Raw genomic sequence first — 24,134 nt, forward strand, 5'->3', positions numbered from 1 at the left:
GCCATGCAGGGCAGGCAGCAGGAGGAGCGGGCACTGAGGAGCTCAGCTCTAACCGAGGGTGCAGGGCAGCCCTGTAGTGAGTGGTTTTAAGTAGGCAGGTGACATGATCAGGTCTGTATTTGAAAATCCCCAGGGAGGCAAATAGCCTGGAGCCCAGCGAGGCCTGTGAAGAAGCTGTTATGGTCACCTAGGACAGAGATAAGAAGGCCAGGATTAAGGACCTGTCAGTGGGGGAGCAGAGACTGGAGCAGCTCAAGCTAGAGGAGGCACAGTGGCCTGTTGGCTTGGCTATTGGGGAGGAAGAGGAAGGAGTCATGATGACACCAGAGGTTGGGCATGGGTGCCAGGCTCAGGGGAATGGAGGAGTGAGAGATTTGTGTGGAGGAGATCTGTTTGGAACACACGGAGTTTGAGTTGCCAGGAGTACTGCTGGGTAGAGGTCCACTGAGGCCTTGGAGGACAGTTCTAGAACTTGGGAAGAGAACTGGGCTACAGCACATTGAGAGTATTGAAGCTACGGAAGTGGACCAAGTTACCCAGGAGGAGAAAAGAAGTGGGCCCAGGAGGTTGTCTTGGGAAACAGCAACAACGGGAGGTGGATGGAGAAGGAAGAGCAGGAGATGGAGCCACTGAAAGGTCCGAGGGATGGGGAAGGTGTCATGTCTCTAAAACCCCTCGAAGCCAAGGGGAACAGGCGTGAGGAGCTAACAATGGGGTCAGGCACTGCCCAAGGGTTAGTTAGGTCTGAGATATGGAGCATCCAAGAGGTTTGCAGGTTAAGAGCTCACCGGTGACTCTGGTGGGGGTACACGGGGTCTGGAGCAGTAGGTGTCAAAGCCAGAATGCAGGAAGGCCTTGAGGAAAGGTCAAGGAGTAGGGAGAGAGAGACAGGTCCTCAGGAGGTGGGAAGGGGTCTGCAGCCCAGATGGAGGAGCTGGCTTGAGGCAGGAGGAGAGGCCTCCTATCCTTTGAGACTGAAGAAAAGAGGAGATGTTTTGTGTGGTCAGAAGTGAGTTGACGGCTTGGCGTGGTGACTCACGCCTGTAATCCCAGCACTTTGGGAGGCTGAGGTGGGTGGATCACCTGAGGTTGGGAGTTTGAGACCCGCCTGGCCAACATGGTGAAACCCCGTCTCTACCAAAAATACAAAAATTAGCCAGGTGTGGTGGTGCACACCTGTAATCCCATCTACTCGGGAGGCTAAGGCAGGAGAATTGCTCAAACCCAGGAGGCAGAGGTTGCAATAAGCTGAGATTGTGCCACTGCACTCCAGCCTGGGTGACAGAGTGAGACTCCATCTAAAAAAAAAAATGAGTTGACAGGTAAGTGGTGTCAGGGAAGTGAGAGGCCCCACTTGATGGCTTCTGTTACCTTGCAAAGAAGGTGAGATGCTCTGTCTAGCCGGTGTCGGGCAGAGGGCTGAGGAGAATGGAGCGGTCCTGTGGGGGCAGCCACCTGTGCAGTCCCAGAAGGCATCCCTGACAGAGGTCGGCTGAGGTTGTACCCCATGAATGAAATGTGCTCCATGAAATGTGTTCATGGGTTGACTGGGATGTTCTTCAGCAAAGTGCAGCCACCTGGGCTTGGCGTGGTGCAGGCAGCCTGTGGGACGAGCTCCAGGATTGCTGTGCTGGGGCGTGGCCTTGTGAACACCCAGCCCTGTGAGGCTGGGCCCGCTTCACAGTCCAGGAGTGCCCCTCCCCTAATCCAGCACCTGGATTTAGGACTCCTCCCTTACCCCATGAACTCTGCCAGGAACAGGAAAGAGGAGGGGACTACCAGAGTTTACTCCTGGTTCCAGTAGACCTCACCCCAGCCAAGGAGACCCTGAGGGCTTGGACAGAACCCTTCCTGGCCACCGGGGTCTCAAGATGGAATTGTGTTGGGGTGCTTTGAATCCTGCCTCCTCTACTACTATGTGACCTTGAGCTAATTACTGAACTTCTCTAAGCCTTGGTTTTCTCATCTGTAAGATGGGAATAGTGAAAACATATGAACGCTCACTGAGGGGTCCACATGCCAGGCGCTGTGCTACGTGCTTTATTTCCTTTATATGTCATGTCAGTCCTGTCAGGTAGGTACCGATTTTATCCTATTTTTCGGGTACAGAGAGGTGATGTAACTTGCCCAAGTTATTGTGGAGCCCAGATCTGCACCAGGCTGCCTGTCCCCAGCCCATGCCTGTCCGCCTCTGCTGTGGAGTTCCTTGTTGAGGACTCGCAGAATGGGCACCGAGTCCCAGCCTCCGGGTGACCGAGCTTGGAACCACTCAGCCCTCACCTGGCTCTTGAGAGACCCTGCGGAAGTGCTTGCTGCCACAGTGATAATGACCCTCCTGTGCTCTGTGCCTGCAGAGGTGGAAGCCAAGGGGGACACTGACAGGCTCACGCCCGAGGCACTGAAGGGGCTGGTCAACAAGCCAGAGCTGCTGGCACTGACAGAGAGCCCCACCCCCGACCACACAGTGGCGTTCTGGATGCCCGAGTCGGAGATGGAGGCAATGGAGCTCGAGCTGGGGGCCGGGGTACGGCTGAAGACTCGGGGCGATGGTCCCTTCCTGGGTAAGCAGTGCAACCCTCGCTGTGGCCCACCATTCCTGTGTGGCCCATGGGAGCTCTCGGCCTCCCTAATGTCTAGAGCTCATGGGAGCAGGCAAGGTCTGGCCTCCGTAGGGACACAACCAAGCCCTGGAGATTTACTCCTAAATCCCTGCACAAGTGCCCTAGGGCCATTAGGCTCGACAGCCTGGATCCCCAGGTGCCACCCAATCCCATGGTTCCTGTGAGCGACCTCTCCCCACCATACCTTGGGGGTCCCACCCAGGGATTCACTGACCACATCTAGGCCTGGAAAAAACAATGGCTTAACCCAGGCCTAGGGGACCCCACCAGAATGGGCCCAGCCCTCACTATGTTTCCACCACAGGGACAGAGGACATTCAACTTCATCTCTTCTTTCAGATTCACTGGCCAAACTTGAGGCTGGAACAGTGACAAAGTGTAATTTCGCTGGTGATGGAAAGACAGGGGCATCCTGGACAGACAACATCATGGCCCAAAAGTGTTCGGAGGGGGCTACAGCGGAGATCCGAGAGCAGGGGGACGGGGCAGAAGACGAGGAGTGGGTAAGTCAATGAGGAACTGTGCACCTGGTGTTGGTGCAGTTGAATCTCCTGGCAGGACTATGGTACATACTGGTTGAGGTTGTGGCTAGGATGAGAAGACGACAGAAGAATCCTACCCCTCAGCTTTAGTGGAATTCTGTGAAACACCTGGGAGTGTGTTAGCATCAGGAAAATTCCTTTAAGGTATGAAGAATGACAACCTGGGAACTTCCTTGTAGGTGGCTGTGAACCTAACTATGCCCCAAAGATTCCCAAGTGATAGGAAGAAGGGGGTGCAGAGGGATATTAATGATGGTCATTAAGTCTCAAAACATTTCTACTGCAGGTGAATATATTAACAATGCTGAGGCAGTTGAACAACTGAATGCGTAGTTTTTCCTCCTTTGGTTTGGGCTCCTTGCCTGAAGTGTCTGGAGAATGGCTGACCTGGTCCTTACTGGTTTTTCTTTTGCTGAGAGTCAGTCCCCTCATTGATCCTCAGCCTATTCACAGTTGCTTTTCTTTTCATTTCTTTTCTTTTTTTTTTGGAGACGGAGTCTCATTCTGTTGCCTAGGCTGGAGCGCAGTGGCATGATCATGGCTCACTACAGCCTCAAACTCCTGGGCTCAAGTGATCCTCCCACCTCAGCCTCCCAAGTAGCTGGAACTATAGGCATGCATCACCATGCCTGGCTAATTTTTTTATTTTTTGTAGAGACGATGTCTTGCCATGTTGCCCAGGTTCACAGTTGTTTTTCTGAAATATATTTTACCCAAAGAGTTGAATTGATGTCAAAAGGCCCCCAAATGCACACTTATTATTTTATCTTATTTTTTCGAGACGGAGTTTCACTCTTACTGCCCAGGCTGGAGTGCAATGGCGTGATCTCAGGTCACTGAAACCTTTGCCTCCCAGGTTCAAGTGATTCTCCTGCCTCAGCCTCCCAAAGTGCTGGGATTACAGGCATGTGCCACCTTGCCTGGCTAATTTTGTAGTTTCAGTAGAGACGGGGTTTCTCCATGTTGGTCAGGCTGGTCTCGAATTCCCAACATCAGGTGATCTACCTGCCTCAGGCTCCCAAAGTGCTGGGATTATGGGCTTGAGCCACCACACCTGGCCTCAAAATGAACATTTAAAGCAAAGAAGTCACAGAAAAATGCTCTATCTAGGTGATGGAGATGATTTTTGCCAGAGAAAGCAAGGGCACGCGGATGAGAGTGTCTGAATTCCTTTTTGTCTTCATAAAGCAAGTCTTGGACTGAAAAACAGTCCAAGAGCTGTTGGAGCTGCCAGACCAGCTCTAATGAGGGGAGGCTCAGGCAAGCACTCATGGGCCCCGCAGGTACCACGCGATTGAACCCTTGTTTGTCTGATAACTTGCAGCGACGTTTATGACATGTGCTCTCTCTATATCTCTTTACCCCTTGGATTTCTCCAGGATGACTGAGGGATGTGGCTGCCTCTGGGGGCACCAGCACCTTCTGTAGCATTGTTGAGAATTTCTTCCATGAGCTTCTACTCTGGAGCCGGAGAGAACAGTCAGCCAAGTCTTACCGGGTTCTTCCCCACAGCCACCTTGGAATACTCTTTGAACAAGCTCTGCTAAAACCAAACCCATGGCCAATGTGTTGGTGGTGGGGCCCCATGCTGTGGCTCACGGAGGGCCCCTCCCTGCATGTGAGTCTAGCCTTCCTAGACATTACATGATGACCCTTTAAAAAAAAAATTAGAGATGGAGGTCTCACCGTGCTGCCGAGGCTGGTCTCAAGCTCCTGGACTCAAGCGATCCACCCACCTCCACCTCCCAAGGTGTTGGGATTACAGGTGTGAGCCACCACACCCGGCCTCATGTTGACCCTCGCCCTGGATAGCAGCCTGGTTTTTGGAGGCAGGTGGTGGGAGAGACCCTAGGGCAGCCCGAGAGTAAGTGGACCTGGTATTGGTGCAGAATGGGGAATATCCCTTGTCTAAATGCAGAGCAGCTGAGAGAAGTTAGCGGGGCTCTTCCTCTGTTCTCATTGTTTCCTGCTTTCCTTCCCCACCCGCCCCCTCCTTAGCACTCCGTGTTGTAGCCTCTACTATCCTGCTTCAAGCCTCCGTGTCCCCTGTACCTTCCCCCCACCTCCCGAGTTGCCAGGTCTTTATTCCCCCATTGATCCCATGCCACCTCGGGGGTTCCTGTCATCTGACATCCCTGGCTGCTTTCCTGGTAGATGGCATTCCCAGAGAGGCCAACAGCGTTCCCAGAGAGGCCAACAGCATTCCCAGAGAGGCCAACAGCATTCCCAGAGAGGCCAACAGCGTTCCCAGAGAGGCCAACAGTGTTCCTAGGTGTGGCTGGCTGGTCTGCATCTCTCAGACTCACTCTGCCAGGCTACAGTTTTAAGAATACCTTTTTTGTTGTTGTTTTATACCTGGAGGACTTTTTATGAATGAGTACATCTTCAGAAAGGAATTCCTCCACCCTTACTGGGTTATTGTCAGGTGTAAACAGCCTTTCAGCTGAGCAATGTTCCTATGAGAAGGAAGCCATTTATCTTGGGTCGTGAACATTGCCTTTTTGGGTAGTATACCCACACCCAGATCTGTGAAGAGACCTGGAGTTCAAGTCTCCATGTCATCAGGACTTTGGCATGTGGATCTTGCTTGACTTGGGAAAAGAGAGGGTGGTGGTGAACTAATAATTATGGAGTGCCCCTAATGTGTCAAACACAATGCTGGATGATTTCCATGATAATAATTACTCATACTTGTGCTAAGCACTTGCGATATCTTACTTGTCACAACAGTCCATGAGGTACTGATTATGCCATTTTTTCATGAGACTAAAGCTCAGAGCTCTAGGATAGTATACAGTGGCAAGAGGAATTTACACCCAAGCACCCAGATTTCAAAGCCCACATTCTTAACTACTGGACTATTCATATTACAGAGCAGGAAAAGGGTCTCAGAGAGGTTAAGCAACCTGCCCAGAGTCACACAGCTAATGAGTAGCAGAATCAGGATTCAAACCCAGAGCTGTCAAAAGCAAACCTTATGTTCCTTCCACTGTCCCCTGCTTCCTTACTTTTAAGAAAGGTCTTGGAAACGGGGCCAGAAGACGTGGTAGCCACTTCACTGGTGTTCTGTGTCTGAATGGGACTTTCTCACAGGCAGGCCATGCTGGGACCTCAACCATGGGGGTGGCCAGGGAGGTGGTTGAGCAGAAGGATAGCTGGGGACACTGACTGGGGGTAGAGTCACCCAGTGTCTTTAGACATCCTGCTGTCTAAAGCACTGTGCCCAAAGGGTATGGCAAACTTATATGGACAGGTCACCATTCCAAACAAGGAGGCCCAGTATGTCAATAGGAGAGGTCCTAAAGCAACAAAAAAGGTGGGGTGTCTTGGAGGGGCTTCAGAAAGGGAAAGGTCACTGTGTCTGGAGCTCAGAGAACGGGGGCTGGTGTTTGAAATGAAGCTGGAGATTGGGCATGGCATCCTCACGCATTTGGGGACTTTATCCTTAACATCCTGGAAGCCAGTGATACCATGAAGAGTGAGATCTGATCTGTGTTTCAAAGGTCACTTGACTACAGAGCAACTGGAGGCGAGGAGCTCCTTTAGGAGACTGCTGCAGTTGCCTGGGTGAGAGGCTAGAGGGTTTGGGCTATAGCAGTGGCAGGGGAGATGACAAGAAGAGAATGGTTTGAGGGGCATTCAGGGGGCAAAATCAACAGGACCTGGGGGGAGACGAAGGGGTCAAGAATGATGCCCAGATTCTGGGTGAGTGGCAGTGCTATGGTGCACAAGTAGTGATGTTATGGTTCTGGGTGACCTGCTGTTTAGGAGGAGCCCAGCCTGTGGCTAAGAAGTATAGAGAACTGAAACCAGCTCCCTAGGGATGGGAAAACCAAGTGGGCTGATGATAAGAACAGGGCCCCAGGGTCGGGTGCAGTAGCTCACGCCTGTAATCTCAGCACTTTGGAAGGCTGAGGTGAGCAGATCACTTGAGGTCAGGAGTTCGAAAGCAGCCTGACCAACACAGTGAAACTCCATCTCTACTAAAAAATACAAAAAGTAGCCGGGCATGGTGGCACGTGCCTGTAGTTCCAATGCCTTGGGAGGCTGAGGCATGAGAATTTCTTGAACCCGGCAGGTAGAGGTTGCAGTGAGCTGGGTGACAGAGTGAGACTCTGCCTCAAAAAAGGGAAAAAAAGAAAGAAAGAATAGGGTCCCAGGCTCAGCAGGTAGGGAAACTGATGCAAAACCCTATTCCCTAGGGCTAGGGGCTAGGAAGGGAGAAGATGGGAAGCTGCTGTGGCTCAAAGGCTGCATGGGCAGATGGTGAGGCCAAAGCCCCTGATTTTGCTGCACCTCCTGCCCTGGTCAGGACTGGCTCAGGCATTAGGGCAGGCCCAGCCAGGGCAGGAGCCTTCCTAGATACACTTGTGGGGAGCTGAGCAAATATGGCAGGGCTGAAACCTTGCTTTCAGGGGCCCCCATGTGGCTGGCAGGGGCAGCTTTCAGAAGCTAGACTGGCTCCTATTACTCCCCAGATGAAAAGTTCAAATTCCTTAATACAACTCAGAGCTCATCACAACGTAACAACCCTCCGTTCTTGGCTCGCTTCCTCCTTAAGAGCTCTGCGGCGATCCCTTCAGACCAGCTCGAGGGATATTCCACAGGTTGTTAATAGGGCTAGAAACAAAAAGCGGTGGTGTTTCTATGATCTAATTTGTTGGGACAAACGTAATGTTAAACTCAAACATTTCTGTAGGATTTCCCAGAGCTTTTACTATACTAACATTTACTGTAACTCTTCAGGACAGGGTATGATTAAGTATTTCCCACATTTCTTTGGTCATAGAACCCGTTTTTGTGAGGAGCATTTCATGGGACAGCTGCTCTGAGAAACAGTTTGGGAAGGGCTGTGTTGGTCCCATGGAGGGGCTGGCTGTTTCTGGAGCAGGCCACTCTTCCGCTTCCATCGCCTTGCCTGGACTCTTTTCTTTTTTTTTTTTTTTTTTTTTTTTTTTTTTTTTTGAGACGGAGTCTCGCTCTGTTGCCCAGGCTGGAGTGCAGTGGCGCAATCTCGGCTCATTGCAAGCTCCGCCTCCCGGGTTCACGCCATTCTCCTACCTCAGCCTCCCGAGTAGCTGGGACTACAGGCGCCCGCCACTGCGCCCGGCTAATTTTTTTTCTATTTTTTAGTAGAGACGGGGTTTCACCATGGTCTCGATCTCCTGACCTTGTTATCCGCCCGCCTCGGCCTCCCAAAGTGCTGGGATTACAGGCGTGAGCCACCGCACCCAGCCGCCTGGACTCTTTTCTTATTGGGAGGTCCCTTTCCTCTATCCATCTGAATTTCTTTTCTTCCACCAGTGTCCAGCTTGCCTTTCACCATGGGCCTAATGATGGAAATTGACAGTTATTTTGTATCTTCAGACAGAACCAAGAAAATCCTCTGAGCTTCATTCATATGGGAAATTTTTTTTTTTTTTTTTTTTTTTTTTTTTGAGATGGAATTTCATTCTTGTTGCCCAGGCTGGAGTGCAATGACTGTCTCGGCTCACTGCAACCTCTACCTCCCGGGTTCAAGAGATCCTCTTGCCTCAGCAGGAGTATTACTGTAATCCCAAGTAGCTGGGATTATAGGCATGTGCCACCACACCACCCACCTAATTTTGTATTTTTAGTGGAGATGGGATTTTACCATGTTGGGTAGGCTGGTCTTGAACTCCTGACCTCAGGTGATCCACGCTCCTCGGCCTCCCAAAGTGCTGGGATTACAGGCATGAGCCACTATGCCCGAACGATATAGGAAGAATTTTTGAGGGACTAAACTAATCTCCATAAATAGCAATGCACTTAGGAAATATATTTAAAGGGGAAAAAAAACTCATAGTTTCACTCAGTCATGTTCATAATTTTTAGTGTTTGGGTTTTTTAGCATGTAATTTGTGTACATAGTTTTGGTTTCTGTAAACTTGCATAGGGGTTTTCTGGTACAAACTGGAAAACCTGCTAGACAAATTCTAAAACATCTGTAATACTTGTACGTAGTTGTTGTAACACTATACCCACACATAAAATTTGGTATTACTTTTTCGATTAATGTTACATAATCACTTTCCATATTGCTACATAGTCTTTGTAACCATTTTTCTTTCTTCTTTTTTTTGAGATGGAGTTTCACTCTTGTTGCCCAAGCTGGAGTGCAATGGCGCCATCTTGGCTCACTGCAACCTCTGCCTCCCAGGTTCAAGCTATTCTGCTGCCTCAGCCTCCCTAGTAGCTGGGATTACAGGCACACACCACCACGCCCGGCTAGTTTTTTGTGTTTTTAGTAGAGACGGGGTTTCACCATGTTAGCCAGGCTTTTCTTGAACTCCTGACCTCAAGCGATCCTCCCGCCTCAGCCTCCCAAAGTGCCGGGATTACAGGCATGAGCCACCATGCCCACCTGCAACCATTATTTTTAAGATTGCTACCACTGGATAGTTCCGTCATGGTCCAACTTTTGGATATTTAAATTGATCCCTGTGTGGCTAACAAGATTGTTTCCAAAAATGTTGAAAATTATATAGTTCCCTTAATTCCCCACCTCTAACTATATTTTTGGGTTATTTCTTTAGGAGCAGATTCCCAGGAGTCATATTACTGAGAATCTAGAAATCTTTCGTAAAGTTCTTGTTATATTGCCAAATTGCTTCCCAAAAGAGTTGTTCTAAACCATAATTTCACCAGCAATGTAGGGGAGAACCATTTTTATGCTGCCCTTGTCAGAATTGGGTATGAAAACATTTTAAAAATGATTTTGGAGAAGGTGAAAATTATATATATACACACACACACACACACATACATATATATATAGTTGTTTTTTTTTTTTGAGCTGGAGTCTCACTCTGTCACCCAGGCTGGAGTGCAGTGATGCGATCTCGGCTCACTGCAACCTCCGTCTCCCAGGTTCACACCTTTCTCCTGCCTCAGCCTCCCGATTAGCTGGGACTACAGGCACCCACCACCGCGCCCGGCTAATTTTTTTGTGTTTTTAGTAAAGACAGGTTTTCACCATGTTAGATAGGTTGGTCTCGATTTCCTGACCTCGTGATCCACCCGCCTCAGCCTCCCAATGTGCTGGGATTACAGGCGTGAGCCACCGCACCCGGCCTATTTTAATATATTTTAATTTGCCTTTCCCCCCACTTATAGTGAGCTTAAACATTTTTTCCTTTTCCTAGCTGTATTTCTCCCTTTGTTATTCAGTTTTTTTGTCCATTTATCTACTGGGGAGATGGGGAGTGATACCTCTTTATCAGAGTTATTCGTATTTTAAATGTAACCATTTGCCATATTTTAATGATTTTTCCATTAAATAATTCTTTTCATAAAAAAATCTTTATATATCTGTTGATGTTTTGTGATTTTTATTGCTTCTAAGCTAATGCAGATTTTTCGATATTATTCAATTTCATTTTCTTCTATTTAGGTTATTAACTGGTTTTATACTTAACTACTTATTTTCAAATTGCTAACCAGTTTATCCTAATAGTATTTACTGAATTCCTTCCCACTCCTACATCACATATTAAAATTATTTTGTGCCTAAATTATTTATAGTATTTCAGTTAGTCTTCCTATAATTACAATTTGAACCATCAAAGTAGGTTTTAATAGTTGGCAGAGCTAGTTCTTCTTCATAATTCTGTTTCAGAATTTTCTTTGATATTTTTCCTCAACATTTTAAACATTTTTGTCAAGTTTCAGTGCAACTGACTTTGGGTTTTTATTTATTTAAAAACTGGGCCATGCCAAGTGCAGTGGCTCACGCCTGTAATCCCAGCACTTCGGGACACTGAGATGGGTGAATCACTTGAGGTCAGGAGTTTGAGAGCAGCCTGGCCAGTGTGGTGAAACCCCATCTCTACTAAAAATACAAAAATTTGCTGGGCATGGTGGCATGCGCCTGTAATCTCAGCTACTGGGGAGGCTGAAGCAGGATAATTGTTTGAACCCGGGAGACGGAGGTTGCAGTGAGCCAAGATCGTGCCACTGCACTCCAGCCTGGGCAACAGAGACTCCATCTCAAAAAAAAAAAACAAAAACAAAAAACAAAAAAACGCTGGACCAGGCATTGTGGGGGTTTGGGAGGCTGAGGCTGGAGGATTGCCTGAGGCCAGCAGTTTGAGGTTACAGTGAGGTATGACTGTGCCACTGCACTCCAATCTGGGTAAGACCCTGTCTCTGAAAAAACAAACAAGCAAACCCCAAAACTCTGGCTGCAAAAGTAGTACATATTTCTTTGAAGGAATAAAAGGAAAACTTGATAATCCTACCACCCAAAGATGTTTTAAAATCACTTATGTGGTACTCAGTTATGTGCCATGCACTGTTCCAAGTGCTTACAAATATTATAATAACTCCTTTTGTGTTTATAACAACCGTCTGCAGTCAGTAGACTCATTTTCCAGTTTAGGAAACTGATATTACACCTTTTCTACAGATGAAGAAACTTGCCCAGGGTGCCCAGGCAGTCCGTAGAACCATGCTTTGAATCAGGGCAGTGTGGTTCCAGGGGCCTGTACAAATCAAACACCCTGACTCCGCCATTCCATCAGATACATTATTCATATTTTGGTGTATTTGCCGCCAATCTTGTGCAAAGTGGGTTGTCCCTGTGCATACTTCGTGTGATCTTTTGGCTTAACAGATATCATGAACACTTCTGTATCATAAATCCCAGCATGATTTTTATTAGCTATTTAATATTTCTCATATTCATGTAAAACAATGCACTTAACCAATTTCTCATTTTTGTAATAATTTTTTTCCCATTTTCCCCTGTAATAACACTGCTGAGATATATATTTTTTTCTTTTTTTTTTTTTTTTTTACTGTTCTAAAGAAACTCTGGCAGAAATGTATGTTCCTGAGGCTAAATCTTTTCACACATCCACAATCATTTTATTATAAATTCAAGAGCTGGAAACGCTGAGTCTAATGTTAAATATATATATATTTTATATATATATAGAGAGTTTTTTTTTTTGGAGACAGAGTCTCGCTCTGTCGCCCAGGCTGGAGTGCAGTGGCGCAGTCTCGGCTCACTGCAACCTCCGCCTTCCGGGTTCAAGCCATTCTCCTGCCTCAGTCCCGGGACTAAGTATCTGGGTATCTGAGTCCCAAACATCTGGGACTACAGGCGCGCGCCACCACACCCGGCTAATTTTTGTAATTTAGTAGAGGCGGGGTTTCACCATGTTGGCCAGGCTGGTCTCGAACTGCTGACCTCAAGTGAGCCACCCGCCTCAGCCTCCCAAAGTGCTGGGATTACAGGCGTGAGCCCCCGGGCCTGGACTGTTATATATTTTAAAGGCTTCTGATCCATATTGCCAAAGAGTCCTCTGGATCGATTTGCAGCTGTATCCGCTGCTCCATCTGCAGTATACGAACGTGCTCCACCTTACCCGCACTGGGTCATTAAAAGAACAAACAAAAATAAGAACTTGATTGATTTGGGATTTTAAAGGAAATGCACTAAAAATCCTTTAATTCCACCATTCACCGTCTACCATGGAGGAACAGCCCATATGCACGGAGAGACAGCTACGTAATTCACTGCAGCATTGTGATACTGAAAAATAAAAATGAACGAAACGTTCCTTAACCAAGGAACGGCCGAATGACCGGCGTCTCCACTCCGCGGAACGTTCTGCGAGCGCTAAAGGGAAGGCGGGAGTACAGGTTTTGGAGCGGACGCTGAGAAAGGCAAGCTCGCGCCGCCTCTCTGTGTTGGCAACCCGGCTGGTGGTCAAGTTTCGGCTTCTGGGGCCAGCTGTGGGTCTTGGCGAGGGACATAGATCCGGATTCGCATCCTGACCGGCCAACCGACGCTGGTCGAGCTGACCACGCTCCTGGGCACCCGCACCTGCAGTCCGCAGGGGACCCCGCCGCCTTCTCCAGGGCGTCAAAGAGGCCGGGCCCTTGGGTGCTAGGGCTCCTGGGTGCCGGGGCCAAGTTTCCGAGTGCCGCTCTCAGCAGCGCACCAACCGGAAGTGGCTGTGTTGTGGCGGAAGGAGGCGATTTCTGGGAGTAGCCGGTGCTGAGAGAACCGTGGCCGGCAAAGATGATTCAGGCGATTCTGGTTTTCAACAACCATGGAAAGCCGCGGCTAGTCCGCTTCTACCAGCGTTTCGTGAGTGCGGCCCGGCTTCACCACGCCCGTTGAGGGTGCCCACTATCTCTTCCCTCCTCTTTGGCCTCTGGGCGCCCGGGGGCACCGCTCCTTGGTCACCTGGGGCTCCTGCACCGTGCATGACCCTCACCCTTCTTAAGCACTTAACCTGGGCGCAGGCCGGTGCCAGGCATTTTGTCTCCCGCCCTACTGCCCCCGCTCTTTCTGACCCTTTTCTGGATCCTGGCATTTCTGTGCCATTTTGTGACATTTTCCCTTGGGTCTCTGGGAACGAGAGAGAAGCGACAGTGGGGATTGTGCCTCGTTGAGAACTTGAATGATTGAAGTCACGTTCTGTCATCTTTTTGGTGGTTGACCACAGTTTCATGAGGAAGAAATATTAAGTTTCTGAAAGTTTTTGTTATAGCCAAAGGGTCTGGAAAAGTTCTTTATTTGGAATTACTTTGCTTCAGTGTTGGCTGGGACTTTCCAGAGACTAGATACCCTTCACTCTGTAGGGTTGAAGAAAATTTTAGTTTAAAAGTGGAAACATGACGAGAAATTATAAATGCTGCTGCATAAGGGCTCAATAAGTGATTACGTAAATTTGAATTTTCCCAACACGTTCCTTTGCAAACACATAAACATCAGTATTTGCTTCCTGTCTTCCAATATTTTATTTCTTCATGGCGGGGTTTCAAAATGTTACATAATTGGGGTACTGGTGAAACTGAAGAGGGGAAAGAGTCAGAAAACGTATCCCGGCTTCAGCTCCACCTTTTCTACTCTTGCGTCTATTGACAAGTTAATAAACCCTTTTCAGACTTTTATTCTGTCTTTTGTCAATTAGAAATGAAAAACTAATTTTACTCCTTCATAAGATTTTTAAAGCTAGATTACATTTAATTAAGTAGATTACATCGAGGTAAAAATATGAGTATTCAACATAACTATTTGTATTTGCATTTGTGTGTATACAGATTCCCCGCTAGTTTTTTTCTAACAGGGTTATTGAGATAAAACTAACATGCCATACTATTTACTTATTTATTTTACGTTATTTAATTATAGAGATGGAGTCTTTCTATGTTGCCCAGGCTGGTCTTGAACTCCTGGGCTCAAGCAATCCACCGGACTCAGCCTCCCAAAGTGCTGGGATTACAGGCATGAGCCACTGTGTCTGGCCCCAGTTTACCTATTTAAACGGGACAGTTCAGTGTTTTTTAGCACGTTCACAGAAGCTGCACAACCATCACCACAATCAATTTTAGATCATTTTCATCACCCCAAAAAGAAACCTCTGCCCATTAGCACTCATTGCCTATTTCTCCATGACTGTCCCAGCCCTAGAGAGTCTCTTTCCCTCTAAATTCGCCTGTTCTAGAATGGCAAATGGAATTTGACTATTCCAGAGTGGCAGATGGAATTTGCCTACTCCAGAGTGGCAGATGGAATTTGCCTATTCCGTTGCATATAAATGAAATCATAAATAAGTGGGTTTTTTTGTGTCTGCCATGTTTCATGTAGTATAATGTTTTCAAGATTCATCCATGTTGTAGCATGTATCTGATCTTCATTTCTTTTATTGCTGAATAGTATTGCATTATATGGGTATGCCATATTTTGATTGTCTGTTTATAAGCTGATGTTTCTACTTTTTGGCTCTTCTAACTAATGCTGCTATGAACATTCTTGTGTAAGTTTTTATGTGGACTTATGACTTCATTTCTCTTGGTCATATACCTAGGAGTAGAATTGCTGGATCATATGGTAACTATGGTGAACATTGTGAGAAACTGCAAACTATTTGACAAACTTTCCAAGTGGCTGCACCATTTTACATTTCCATCAGCAATGTATAAGGATTCCAGTTTCTTCACATCCCTGCCATTCGTTATTTATTATTATTTTTTTGATTAAAGACATTTTAGTGGGTATAAAGTGGTATCTCATTGTGGCTTTTTTTTTCCCCCGAGACTGAGTCTCGCTCTGTCTCCCAGGCTGCAGTGGCGTGATCTTGGCTCACTGCAACCTCTGCTTCCCGGGTTCAAGTGATTCTCCTGCCTCAGCCTCCTAAGTAGCTGGGATTACAGGTGCCCGCCACCATGCCTGGCTAATTTTTGTATTTTTAGTAGAGATGGGGTTTTGCTATCTTGGCCAGGCTGGTCTTGAACTGCTGACCTCAAGTAGTCTGCCCGTCTTGGCCTCCCAAAGTGCTGGGATTACAGGTGTGAGCCACCGCACCTGGCTCATTGTGGTTTTGATTTTAATTTCCAAAATGACTAATGATGTTGAGCATCTTTTCATGTGCTTATTGACCATTCATGTATCTTTGGAGATCATAGGATTTTTATAAGACCTCATGAGCTCATAGATGAAAGTACCTTGAAAACTACAGAGTACTAAAATGATATGAGGGGTTATTAAAATCCCTGAGGCATGTAAGCAATTGGTAGTTTACCTTTTTACTGAACTAGAAATTAGGTAGCCTCATCATTTCATACCATTTCCCACTGCTGCCACTTCCCCCAGAGTCAGATAAAAGGCTTTAGTTCAAAAGATGTGTTTTCAGTTTTAAAAAGTGCTGATGTTTAGCATGTTTCGTATTTTGCAGTATATAGAATTAGTTCCTTACAGCATCCTGTCATCTGTGAGCTTTGTTCTTTAAATGGAAATGAGGAAAATAGTGATTGATTTACTCAAATTTGTAGTGACCAATGATTAGCAAGTTTTCATTCATTCAGTAAATACTGTGAGCCATTCCATACCCATGTGAGTCAAAGTAGTTTCCCCACAATTACATTTTCCCTGTTTTTTCCCCTCTCTGTTTCTTTTCAATAACTAACCCTTTCAAAGCTAAATTCAGGGCTGTAGAAAAAAAGGGATTAAAATTACTTGAACCTATTTTCTAACTCTTGGGGCAAGTCCAATTTAAGGTTTTCTTATGCTTTGTTACTCAAAGTGTGGTCCCCAGACCAGCAGAAATGGTATTGCCTGGGTGCTTACTAGACTTGCATCTCAGGATTTAACCTATACCTGCTAAATCCGAATCTGTATTTTAACAACATTCACAGTGGATTCATTGCAAATTAAGATTTGAGAAGCAATGGTCTAGAGCTTTAAATTATTTTCTGTCTTAATTGCTGGTTTCTCCCTCTCGTTACCCTTTTTAACCATACTTCTTCTGAAACTCATATGTATAATTAGAAATCAAAGGTGAGTTATCAAAGTGATTTCATCAGAGTTGAGCTTTCTTATGCACGTAGTAAGTGAAAAAATAAGGCCAGACATGGTGGCTCACGCCTGTAATCCCAGCACTTTGGGAGGCCAAGGCATGTGGATCACTATGAGGTTAGTAGTTCAAGATCAGCCTGACCAACATGGTGAAACCCCATCTCTACTATAAATACAAAAATTAGCGGGGCATGGTGGCACATGCCTGTAATCTCAGCCACTGGGGAGGCTGAGGCAGGAGAATCGCTTAAACCCGGGGTTGGAGGTTGCAATGAGCTGTAATTGCACCACTGCCTGGGCAACAGAACACGACTCAGTCTAAAAAAAAAATAATAAAACATTTTATTTGTAGCTCTCTGTTCAAAATTTTAATCTGTGATCTATTTTTCTCAATAATACTTTGTTGATGAGTAACACAGCATCTTATATGTAGTATCTATATTACCAGTACAAAAGATGGCAGCTGTATTTGCCAATACAACTTTTTAAAACATTTACATGATTACTTCTTGACCTTAACCTTCTTTCTTTTTTTTTTTTTTTTTGAGATGGAGTCTCACTCTGTCGCTCAGGCTGGAGTGCAGTGGCGTGATCTCAGCTCACTGTAACCTCTGTTTCCTGGGTTCAAGCAATTATCCTGCCTCAGCCTCCCAAGTAGCTGGGATTACAGGCATGTGCCACCACGCCCGGCTAATTTTGTATTTTTAGTAGAGATGGGGTTTCTCCATGTTGGTCAGGCTGGTCTCGAACTCCTGACCTTGTAATCCACTCCCCTCGGCCTCCCAAAGTGCTTGGATTTCAGGCGTGAGCCACCGTACTTGGCCCACATCTTGACCTTCTTAAAATGTTAGACCTGTTGAGATTTATTATATACTTGTCACAGATGTTTTCCAGGGGAAGACAAAATATTTCAGGATCAGGCCTTCTAGTTATTCTCTGACTTTGTATGAGAGTTTATCAATGTTCCTTTTCTTGTTTAAATATCAGCTTACCTATAGGACAGTAATGGTTAGTGACTTAGATATTTAGGTAAATATACCTTATCTTAATTCCTGTATCAGAGCCTTGTCACCCATTTTTCATAGATTCACTCTTATTTTTTCATCATCATTTTTATCATTTCTAGAAACAAGTACTAAATGTTTAGATGTTCCCAGCTTAGAAACACTTCTTCCCTTGTCCATCCCCATGGATGGGATGTAGTTTTTCAGGCCTGCCCACTGATTCACTTATCTTTTTGTTTCATAGCCAGAAGAAATTCAACAGCAGATTGTTCGAGAGACTTTCCATTTAGTCCTCAAGCGGGATGACAACATCTGTAACTTCTTGGAGGGTGGAAGGTAAACTGTCAGCTTCATTTTTCTCCCCATATATCCACTTGTGAGTGCCCTTCATTATTGCATCTTCTGGCAGTACTCAAGTGTCAGGTGGATACTTGATGCAACTTTAACTGGTCTCACCATGATCTGCTCAGGGAGAGACACAATTCTCTCTGGGGGCGCAGTTCAATTACTGTGCTTCTGATATCGCTCATTTAGATGATCGGTCCCTGGGAGGATAGGCAGGAGAAAAGGTGAGGTAAGGTGGCTTTAGGTACCTCTGCCAAACTTGGTTGCCATTCACCTAGTTAGAATGGCCTGCTTCTAGCGTCTGGCCTTCTCCTTTCCAGTAGGCCCTTTCTCATTCTTTGGCACAAGGTTCCTTTTTGATGTGTTTAATTAAGCTGTGGGCATTTAAATGTTTCCCATCTTCTGCAGTTTGATTGGTGGCTCTGACTACAAACTGATCTACCGACACTATGCTACCCTCTACTTTGTATTTTGTGTGGATTCGTCAGAGAGTGAACTTGGAATCTTGGACCTCATCCAGGTATGTGTAGTCAGCTAATGATGGCAGCAACTTTAGAGAGTTTCCACGGGATTTTTGAGTAACCTTGTGTCCATCTCCTTATTGATACTGGTAAAAGTTGCCAGACGTCCACCAGGTGGTGCTCTGGGAGAGCTCCTGAGAAACCCTCAGCACTTGTAGATTTATTGGTTTCTATCTAGCCCTTGCACTGCCCTTGGTTTTCATTTACAAACTTATACTTTTGGCCGGACATGGTGGCCCACAATCTGCTTTCAGATTGTTTTTATTACCTTCATGAAAACTGAGATGTGTAGGGACCCTAGCTTGGGAACTATTCATTTAGCATAATTTCATCATTTTATATGTGAGATTCTAGATGAGCTTCTTTTAAGTACTTGAATAAGCCCATAGGTAGAAAACACTCAAATAGATGCTACATTGAAAACTTAAGTAACAACAATTGTGGAAAAGAAAATTCTATAGCTATGAAATGTAAATTTTAAATGCTTACAACAACAAGCCAGGTATGGTAGCTCATGCCTATAATCCCAGCACTTTGGGAGGCCAAGGCAGGCGGATCAGTTGAGGTCAGGAGTTTGAGACCAACCTGCCAATATGGTGAAAGCCTATCTATACTAAAAATACAAAAATTATGCAGGCATGGTGGTGTGCACCTGTAGTCCCAGCTACTCAGGTGGCTGAAGCAGGAGAATCGTTTGAACCTGGGATGTGGAGGTTGCAGTGAGCCGAGATCGTGCCACTGTACTCCAGCCTGGGCAACAGAGTGAGACTCCGTCTCAAAACAACAATAAATTAAAAATAAATAGGCCGGGCATGGTGGCTCACACCTGTAATCCCAGCACTTTAGGAGGCCAAGGCAGTCAGATCACGAGGTCAGGAGATTGAGACCATCCTGGCTAACACGGTGAAACCCCGTCTCTACTAAAAATACCAAAAATTTGCCGGGCATCATGGCGGGCGCCTGTAGTCCCAGCTTCGGGAGGCTGAGGCAGGAGAATGGCATGAACCTGGGAGGTGGAGCTTGCAGTGAGCTGAGATCGCGCCACTGCACTCCAGCCTGGGCTACAGAGTGACACTCTGTCTCAAAATAAATAAATAAGTAAATAATAAATAAATAAATGCTTACAACAAAATTTGTTTTCTTAAGATAAAAGTTTAAAAGCTAAACATATCTTGGAACAAATAAATTGAAATTTTGAATATATAGTTTTGTAAGATAATTAAAAATTTCATACATTGTATTCACTTATACATAAAAGTATACATAAAGATGAACCCATCTAAAACAGATGCATCTTGGAGATAATTTTTAAATACTTTCTTAAAACTTGAGTCAGATTGGACATTGAGAGTCAGCATAATAGAAGGAGCTCAAGGTGAGGCGCAGTGGCTCACACCTGTAATCCCAGCACTTTGGGAGGCTGAGGTGCGTGGATCACTTGAGGCCAGGAATTTGAGACCAACGTGGTCAACATGATGAAACCCTGTCTCTACTAAAAATACAAAAAATTAGCTGGGCCTGGTGGCATGTGCCTGTACTCCCAGCTACTTGGGAGGTTGAGGTGGGAGAATCGCTTGAACCCAGGAGGCAGAGGTTGCAATGAGCCAAGATCGCACCTCTGCGCTCCAGCCTGGGTAACAGAGTGAGACCCTGTCTCAAAAAAAGAAAAAAAGCTCAAGATCTAGCATCAGGAAATCTGGGTTTGAGTCATGAATCTACCATCTGAAAAGTGATATTAGGTTGTAGAATTCAAATGTGAGAATGTGCTTTATACTACTGTTAACTGTATGTAGCAGGCTATAGAAATGTGTACATAATATGAGTTTATTTGAAAATTAAGGAAATATAGTGATAATGTATTTTAGAAATTGGGATAGAGTGCTTGCTTCATTCAGCAGCATATATTCTAAAAGTGGACCAATGCAGAAAAGATTAGCATTGCCACTGTGTAAGGATGACATGCAAATTGGTGAAGCATTCCATATTATAAAAAATAAGGAAAATTTTTTAAAAGAGAAAAAAAAATTGGGCCACAGTTAGAGAAAATGGACCTTGGAGATTTATATTAACAATACAAAAAGACCAGTTTTATAATTTTTTAAAAATTATTGGCCGGGCGCAGTGGCTCAAGCCTGTAATCCCAGCACTTTGGGAGGCCGAGATGGGCGGATCACGAGGTCGGGAGATCGAGACCATCCTGGCTAACACGGTGAAACCCTGTCTCTACTAAAAAAAAAATACAAAAAATTAGCCGGGCGAGGTGGCGGGCGCCTGTAGTCCCAGCTACTTGGGAGGCTGAGGCAGGAGAATGGCGTAAACCCAGGAGGCGGAGCTTGCAGTGAGCTGAGATCTGGCCTCTGCACTCCAGCCTGGGCAACAGAGCGAGACTCCGTCTCAAAAAAAAAAAAAAAAAATTATTTATTTATTTATTTATTTTTGAGACAGAGTCTCGTTCTGTTGCCAGGCTGGAGTGCAGTGGCACGATCTCAGCTCACCGCGACCTCCGACTCTCTGCTTCAAGCAATTCTTCTGCCTCACTCAGCCTCTCGAGTAGCTGGGATTATAGACACACACCCAGCTAATTTTTGCAGTTTTGGTAGAGACAGGGTTTTACCATGTTGGCCAAGATGGTCTTGATCTCCTGACCTTGTGATCTGCCTGCCTTGGCCTCCCAAAGTGCTGGGATTACAGGTGTGAACCACTGTGCCCGGCCTCTAACTTTATAATTTAATAGACATTTATTAAATATTTAGTGTACGTTGGATTTGGTAAGATCAGATAAGTAAAATGTAAAAATAATAGGAACTAAAAAGTTTAATCTTTGTTTTTGTTTTTTTTTGAGACGAGGTCTTGCTCTTAAACTGGAGTGCAGTGGTATGATCACAGCTCACTGCAGCCTCCATCTCCCAGGCTCAACCCATCCTCCTACCTCAGCCTCCTGAGTAATGGGGCCTACAGGCATGCATCACCACATCTGGCTAATTTTTTGAATTTTTTAGAGATGAAGTCTCACCATGTTTTCCAGGCTGGTCTCAGACATCTCAGCTTAGGCAGTCTTCCCACTTTGGCCTCCCAAATTGCTGGGATTACAGGTGTGAACCACTGGACCCAGCTGATCTTTGAAAAGACAATAAAAATTAATAAATAGTTGGCCTAATTGATATAAAGAAGATAGAAATAGAAAACATTGTTTTAAAGGGATGATATATACATAGTTATACTACCAATATATCTGAAATAGCTGACTACAAAAAATAACTGCACTGGCCTGGCGCAGTGGCACGTGCCTATAATCCCAGCACTTTGGGAGACCAAGGAGGGTGGATCACTTGAGGCCAGGAGTTTGAGACCAGCCTGACCAACATGGTGAAACTTCGTCTCTACTAAAAATAGAAAAATTAGCTGCACATGGTGGCACATGCCTGTAATCCCAGCTGCTTGGCTACTTGGGTAGCTGAGGCATGAGAATCAATTGAACCTGGGAGGCAGAGGTTGCAGTGAGCTGAGATCACACCATTGCACTCCAGCCTGAGCAACAGGGCAAGACTCTTATCTCAAAAAATATGAAAACAAAAAACTGCCCAAATGAGGTCAACATAAAAGCACTGAAATAATATTAGGATAAAATAATAGATGTTAAAAAACAAAACAAAACAAAAAAAGAACTGACTCCCTAATGGGGTCACAGTAGAATTTTTTAAAGTTGAAGTACATTAAAACCTGTATGTTGCATTCAGTTATTTTTTCAAACTTAGAACAAGGAATCCTACTACCTAAGCGTATTTCATGGAATAAATTGGTTATCATCCAAAAACCTGACTCTAAAAAGCAAGATGGGCCGTGCACAGTGGTTCACGCCTGTGATCCCAGCACTTTGGGAGGCCAAGGCGGGAGGATCACGAGGTCGGGAATTTGAGACCAGCCTGGCCAATGTGGTGAAACTCTGTCTCTACTAAAAATACAAACAAAATTAGCTGGGTGTGGTGGCCTGTGCCTGTAGTCCCAGCTACATGGGAGACTGAGGCAGAAGAATCACTTGAGCCTGGGAGGCGGAGGTTACAGTGAGGTGAGATTGCGCCACTGCACTCCAGCCTGGGTGACAGAGTGAGACTATGTCTCAAAAAACAAAAAAAAGGGGAAGATGTTTGTCAAATATTGCTTGTTAGTATTGGTATAAAATTACATACTAACTAAAATCTTAGCCAACAATCAGTTGAACCAAGGGATTGTGAAACCTGACTTCTTTTTCCTTTTTGACTCTCCCATTAACAAGCAATGTGCCCTTAAACAAATCATCTAGGCTTTATTGGCCTTAAGGGTTTTTGTTTGTTTTGCATTTTGTCTCTTCTGTGTGTTGGGTGTTGTTTTTTTTAAAAATCTACAAAGATACTAGATATTCTTTTCTAGCCCTAAAATTATTTCTTTAGCAGGAAAACTGCATACTATTAAATAGAAGAATTATACATTGTGTCCAAATAGTATTTATTCCCAAGAATGCAAGTCAGTGTAACAAAGAAAAATTAATAGTTGGCCGGACACGGTGGCTCAAGCCTGTAATCCCAGCACTTTGGGAGGCCGAGACGGGCAGATCACAAGGTCAGAAGATTGAGACCATCCTGGCTAACACAGTGAAACCCCGTCTCTACTAAAAAATACAAAAAGACTAGCCAAGCGAGGTAGCGGGCGCCTATAGTCCCAGCTACTCGGGAGGCTGAGGTAGGAGAATGGTGTAACCCCGGGAGGCAGAGCTTGCAGTGAGCTGAGATCCGGCCACTGCACTCCAGCCTGGGCGACAGAGCGAGACTCCGTCTCAAAAAAAAAAAAAGAAAGAAAAAAAAGAAAAAGAAAAATTAATAGTCTATTATAGCAGTAAGAAAAACTAATATAATAAAAATTAGTAGTTTCTGAGAGGAGTGATTATCCAAATTATATTAAGTACGCTCTTAAACTGGAATAAGAAGCATTTTTGATTAAAAGTACACATTTATTGTTTACTTTCTGAAGAAATGAATATAGTTATGTGGTTCAGAATTCAGAGACACACTATGAGTATACAGGTTGAATATCCCTTTGAACTGCTTGGGACCAGAAGTGTTTTGGATTTTGGACTTTTTCACATTTGGGGATATTTGCATTATACTTATCCTAAATCTGAAAGTCCAAAACCTGAAATGCCCAGTGAGCATTTCCTTTGAGCATCATGTTGGCACACAAAATTTTGGATTTTGTAGTGTTTTGGATTTCGAGTGTTCAACCTGTATGGTGAAAAATATCCTCCTTCCCCTTTCCCCTCGTCACTTAGTTTACTTTCCCTGAAGCAATCAATTTTAGTTTCAAAACCAAGAGCCAAGAAACCAGAGCCACTGTTATCTCAGGGTAAAATCTGTAGGCATTTGTGAATACTCTTGTTGAGTGTTTCATCCAGGTGCAGTGGCTCATACCTATAATCCCAACCCTTTGGGAGCCTGAGGCAGGAGGATCACTTGAGCTCAGAAGTTCAAGACCAGCCTGGGCACCATAGTGAGACCTACCTAGTCCCTATAAAAAATCAGCTGGTGTGCCCCTGTGGTCCCAGCTACTCATGTGGCTAAAGCAGGAGGACTTCTTGAGCCCAAGAGGTTGAGGTTTCAATGAGCCATATTCACGCCACTACACTCCAGCTTGAGTGACAGAGCGAGACTCTGTCTCAAAAAAAAAGGAATATCTTTTATTGTTTACTCTAATTTTAACAAACATTCGTAGTGATACAAAAACAAATGAAGAATGAC

The 24,134-nt window shown here is 45.3% G+C and overlaps 1 protein-coding gene and 2 non-coding genes across 9 annotated transcripts in view; 2 read left to right on the forward strand and 1 right to left on the reverse strand.

Moving 5' to 3' along the window:
- The window catches only part of LOC103231163 (AP-3 complex subunit sigma-2), an 84,112-nt gene that overhangs the window by 7,076 nt on the left and 52,902 nt on the right, over positions 1 to 24,134 (forward strand). For 4 of the 7 annotated variants that reach the window (XM_007990384.3, XM_037987691.2, XM_007990383.3 and 1 more), the window contains exons 4-7: positions 2,355 to 2,561; positions 2,961 to 3,124; positions 17,745 to 17,836; positions 18,254 to 18,365. In XM_007990384.3, the coding sequence (XP_007988575.3) occupies positions 2,355 to 2,561; positions 2,961 to 3,124; positions 17,745 to 17,836; positions 18,254 to 18,365 (575 nt within the window). Of the gene's footprint in view, positions 1 to 2,354; positions 2,562 to 2,960; positions 3,125 to 4,542; positions 9,197 to 13,131; positions 13,284 to 17,744; positions 17,837 to 18,253; positions 18,366 to 24,134 lie in introns of those variants that run through there. The other 3 variants (XM_007990385.3, XM_037987692.2, XM_007990386.3) reach the window with 3 other exon arrangements.
- Positions 9,079 to 9,140, reverse strand: LOC119620429 (U7 small nuclear RNA). The gene has a single exon (XR_005236952.1). It is a non-coding gene; the product is annotated as a U7 small nuclear RNA (small nuclear RNA).
- On the forward strand, positions 20,249 to 20,355 carry LOC119620415 (U6 spliceosomal RNA). Its single transcript, XR_005236942.1, has one exon. It is a non-coding gene; the product is annotated as a U6 spliceosomal RNA (small nuclear RNA).

The sequence above is a fragment of the Chlorocebus sabaeus genome, chromosome 29 (genome assembly GCF_047675955.1).
Source record: "Chlorocebus sabaeus isolate Y175 chromosome 29, mChlSab1.0.hap1, whole genome shotgun sequence".
Classification (NCBI taxonomy): Eukaryota; Metazoa; Chordata; class Mammalia; order Primates; family Cercopithecidae; genus Chlorocebus; species Chlorocebus sabaeus.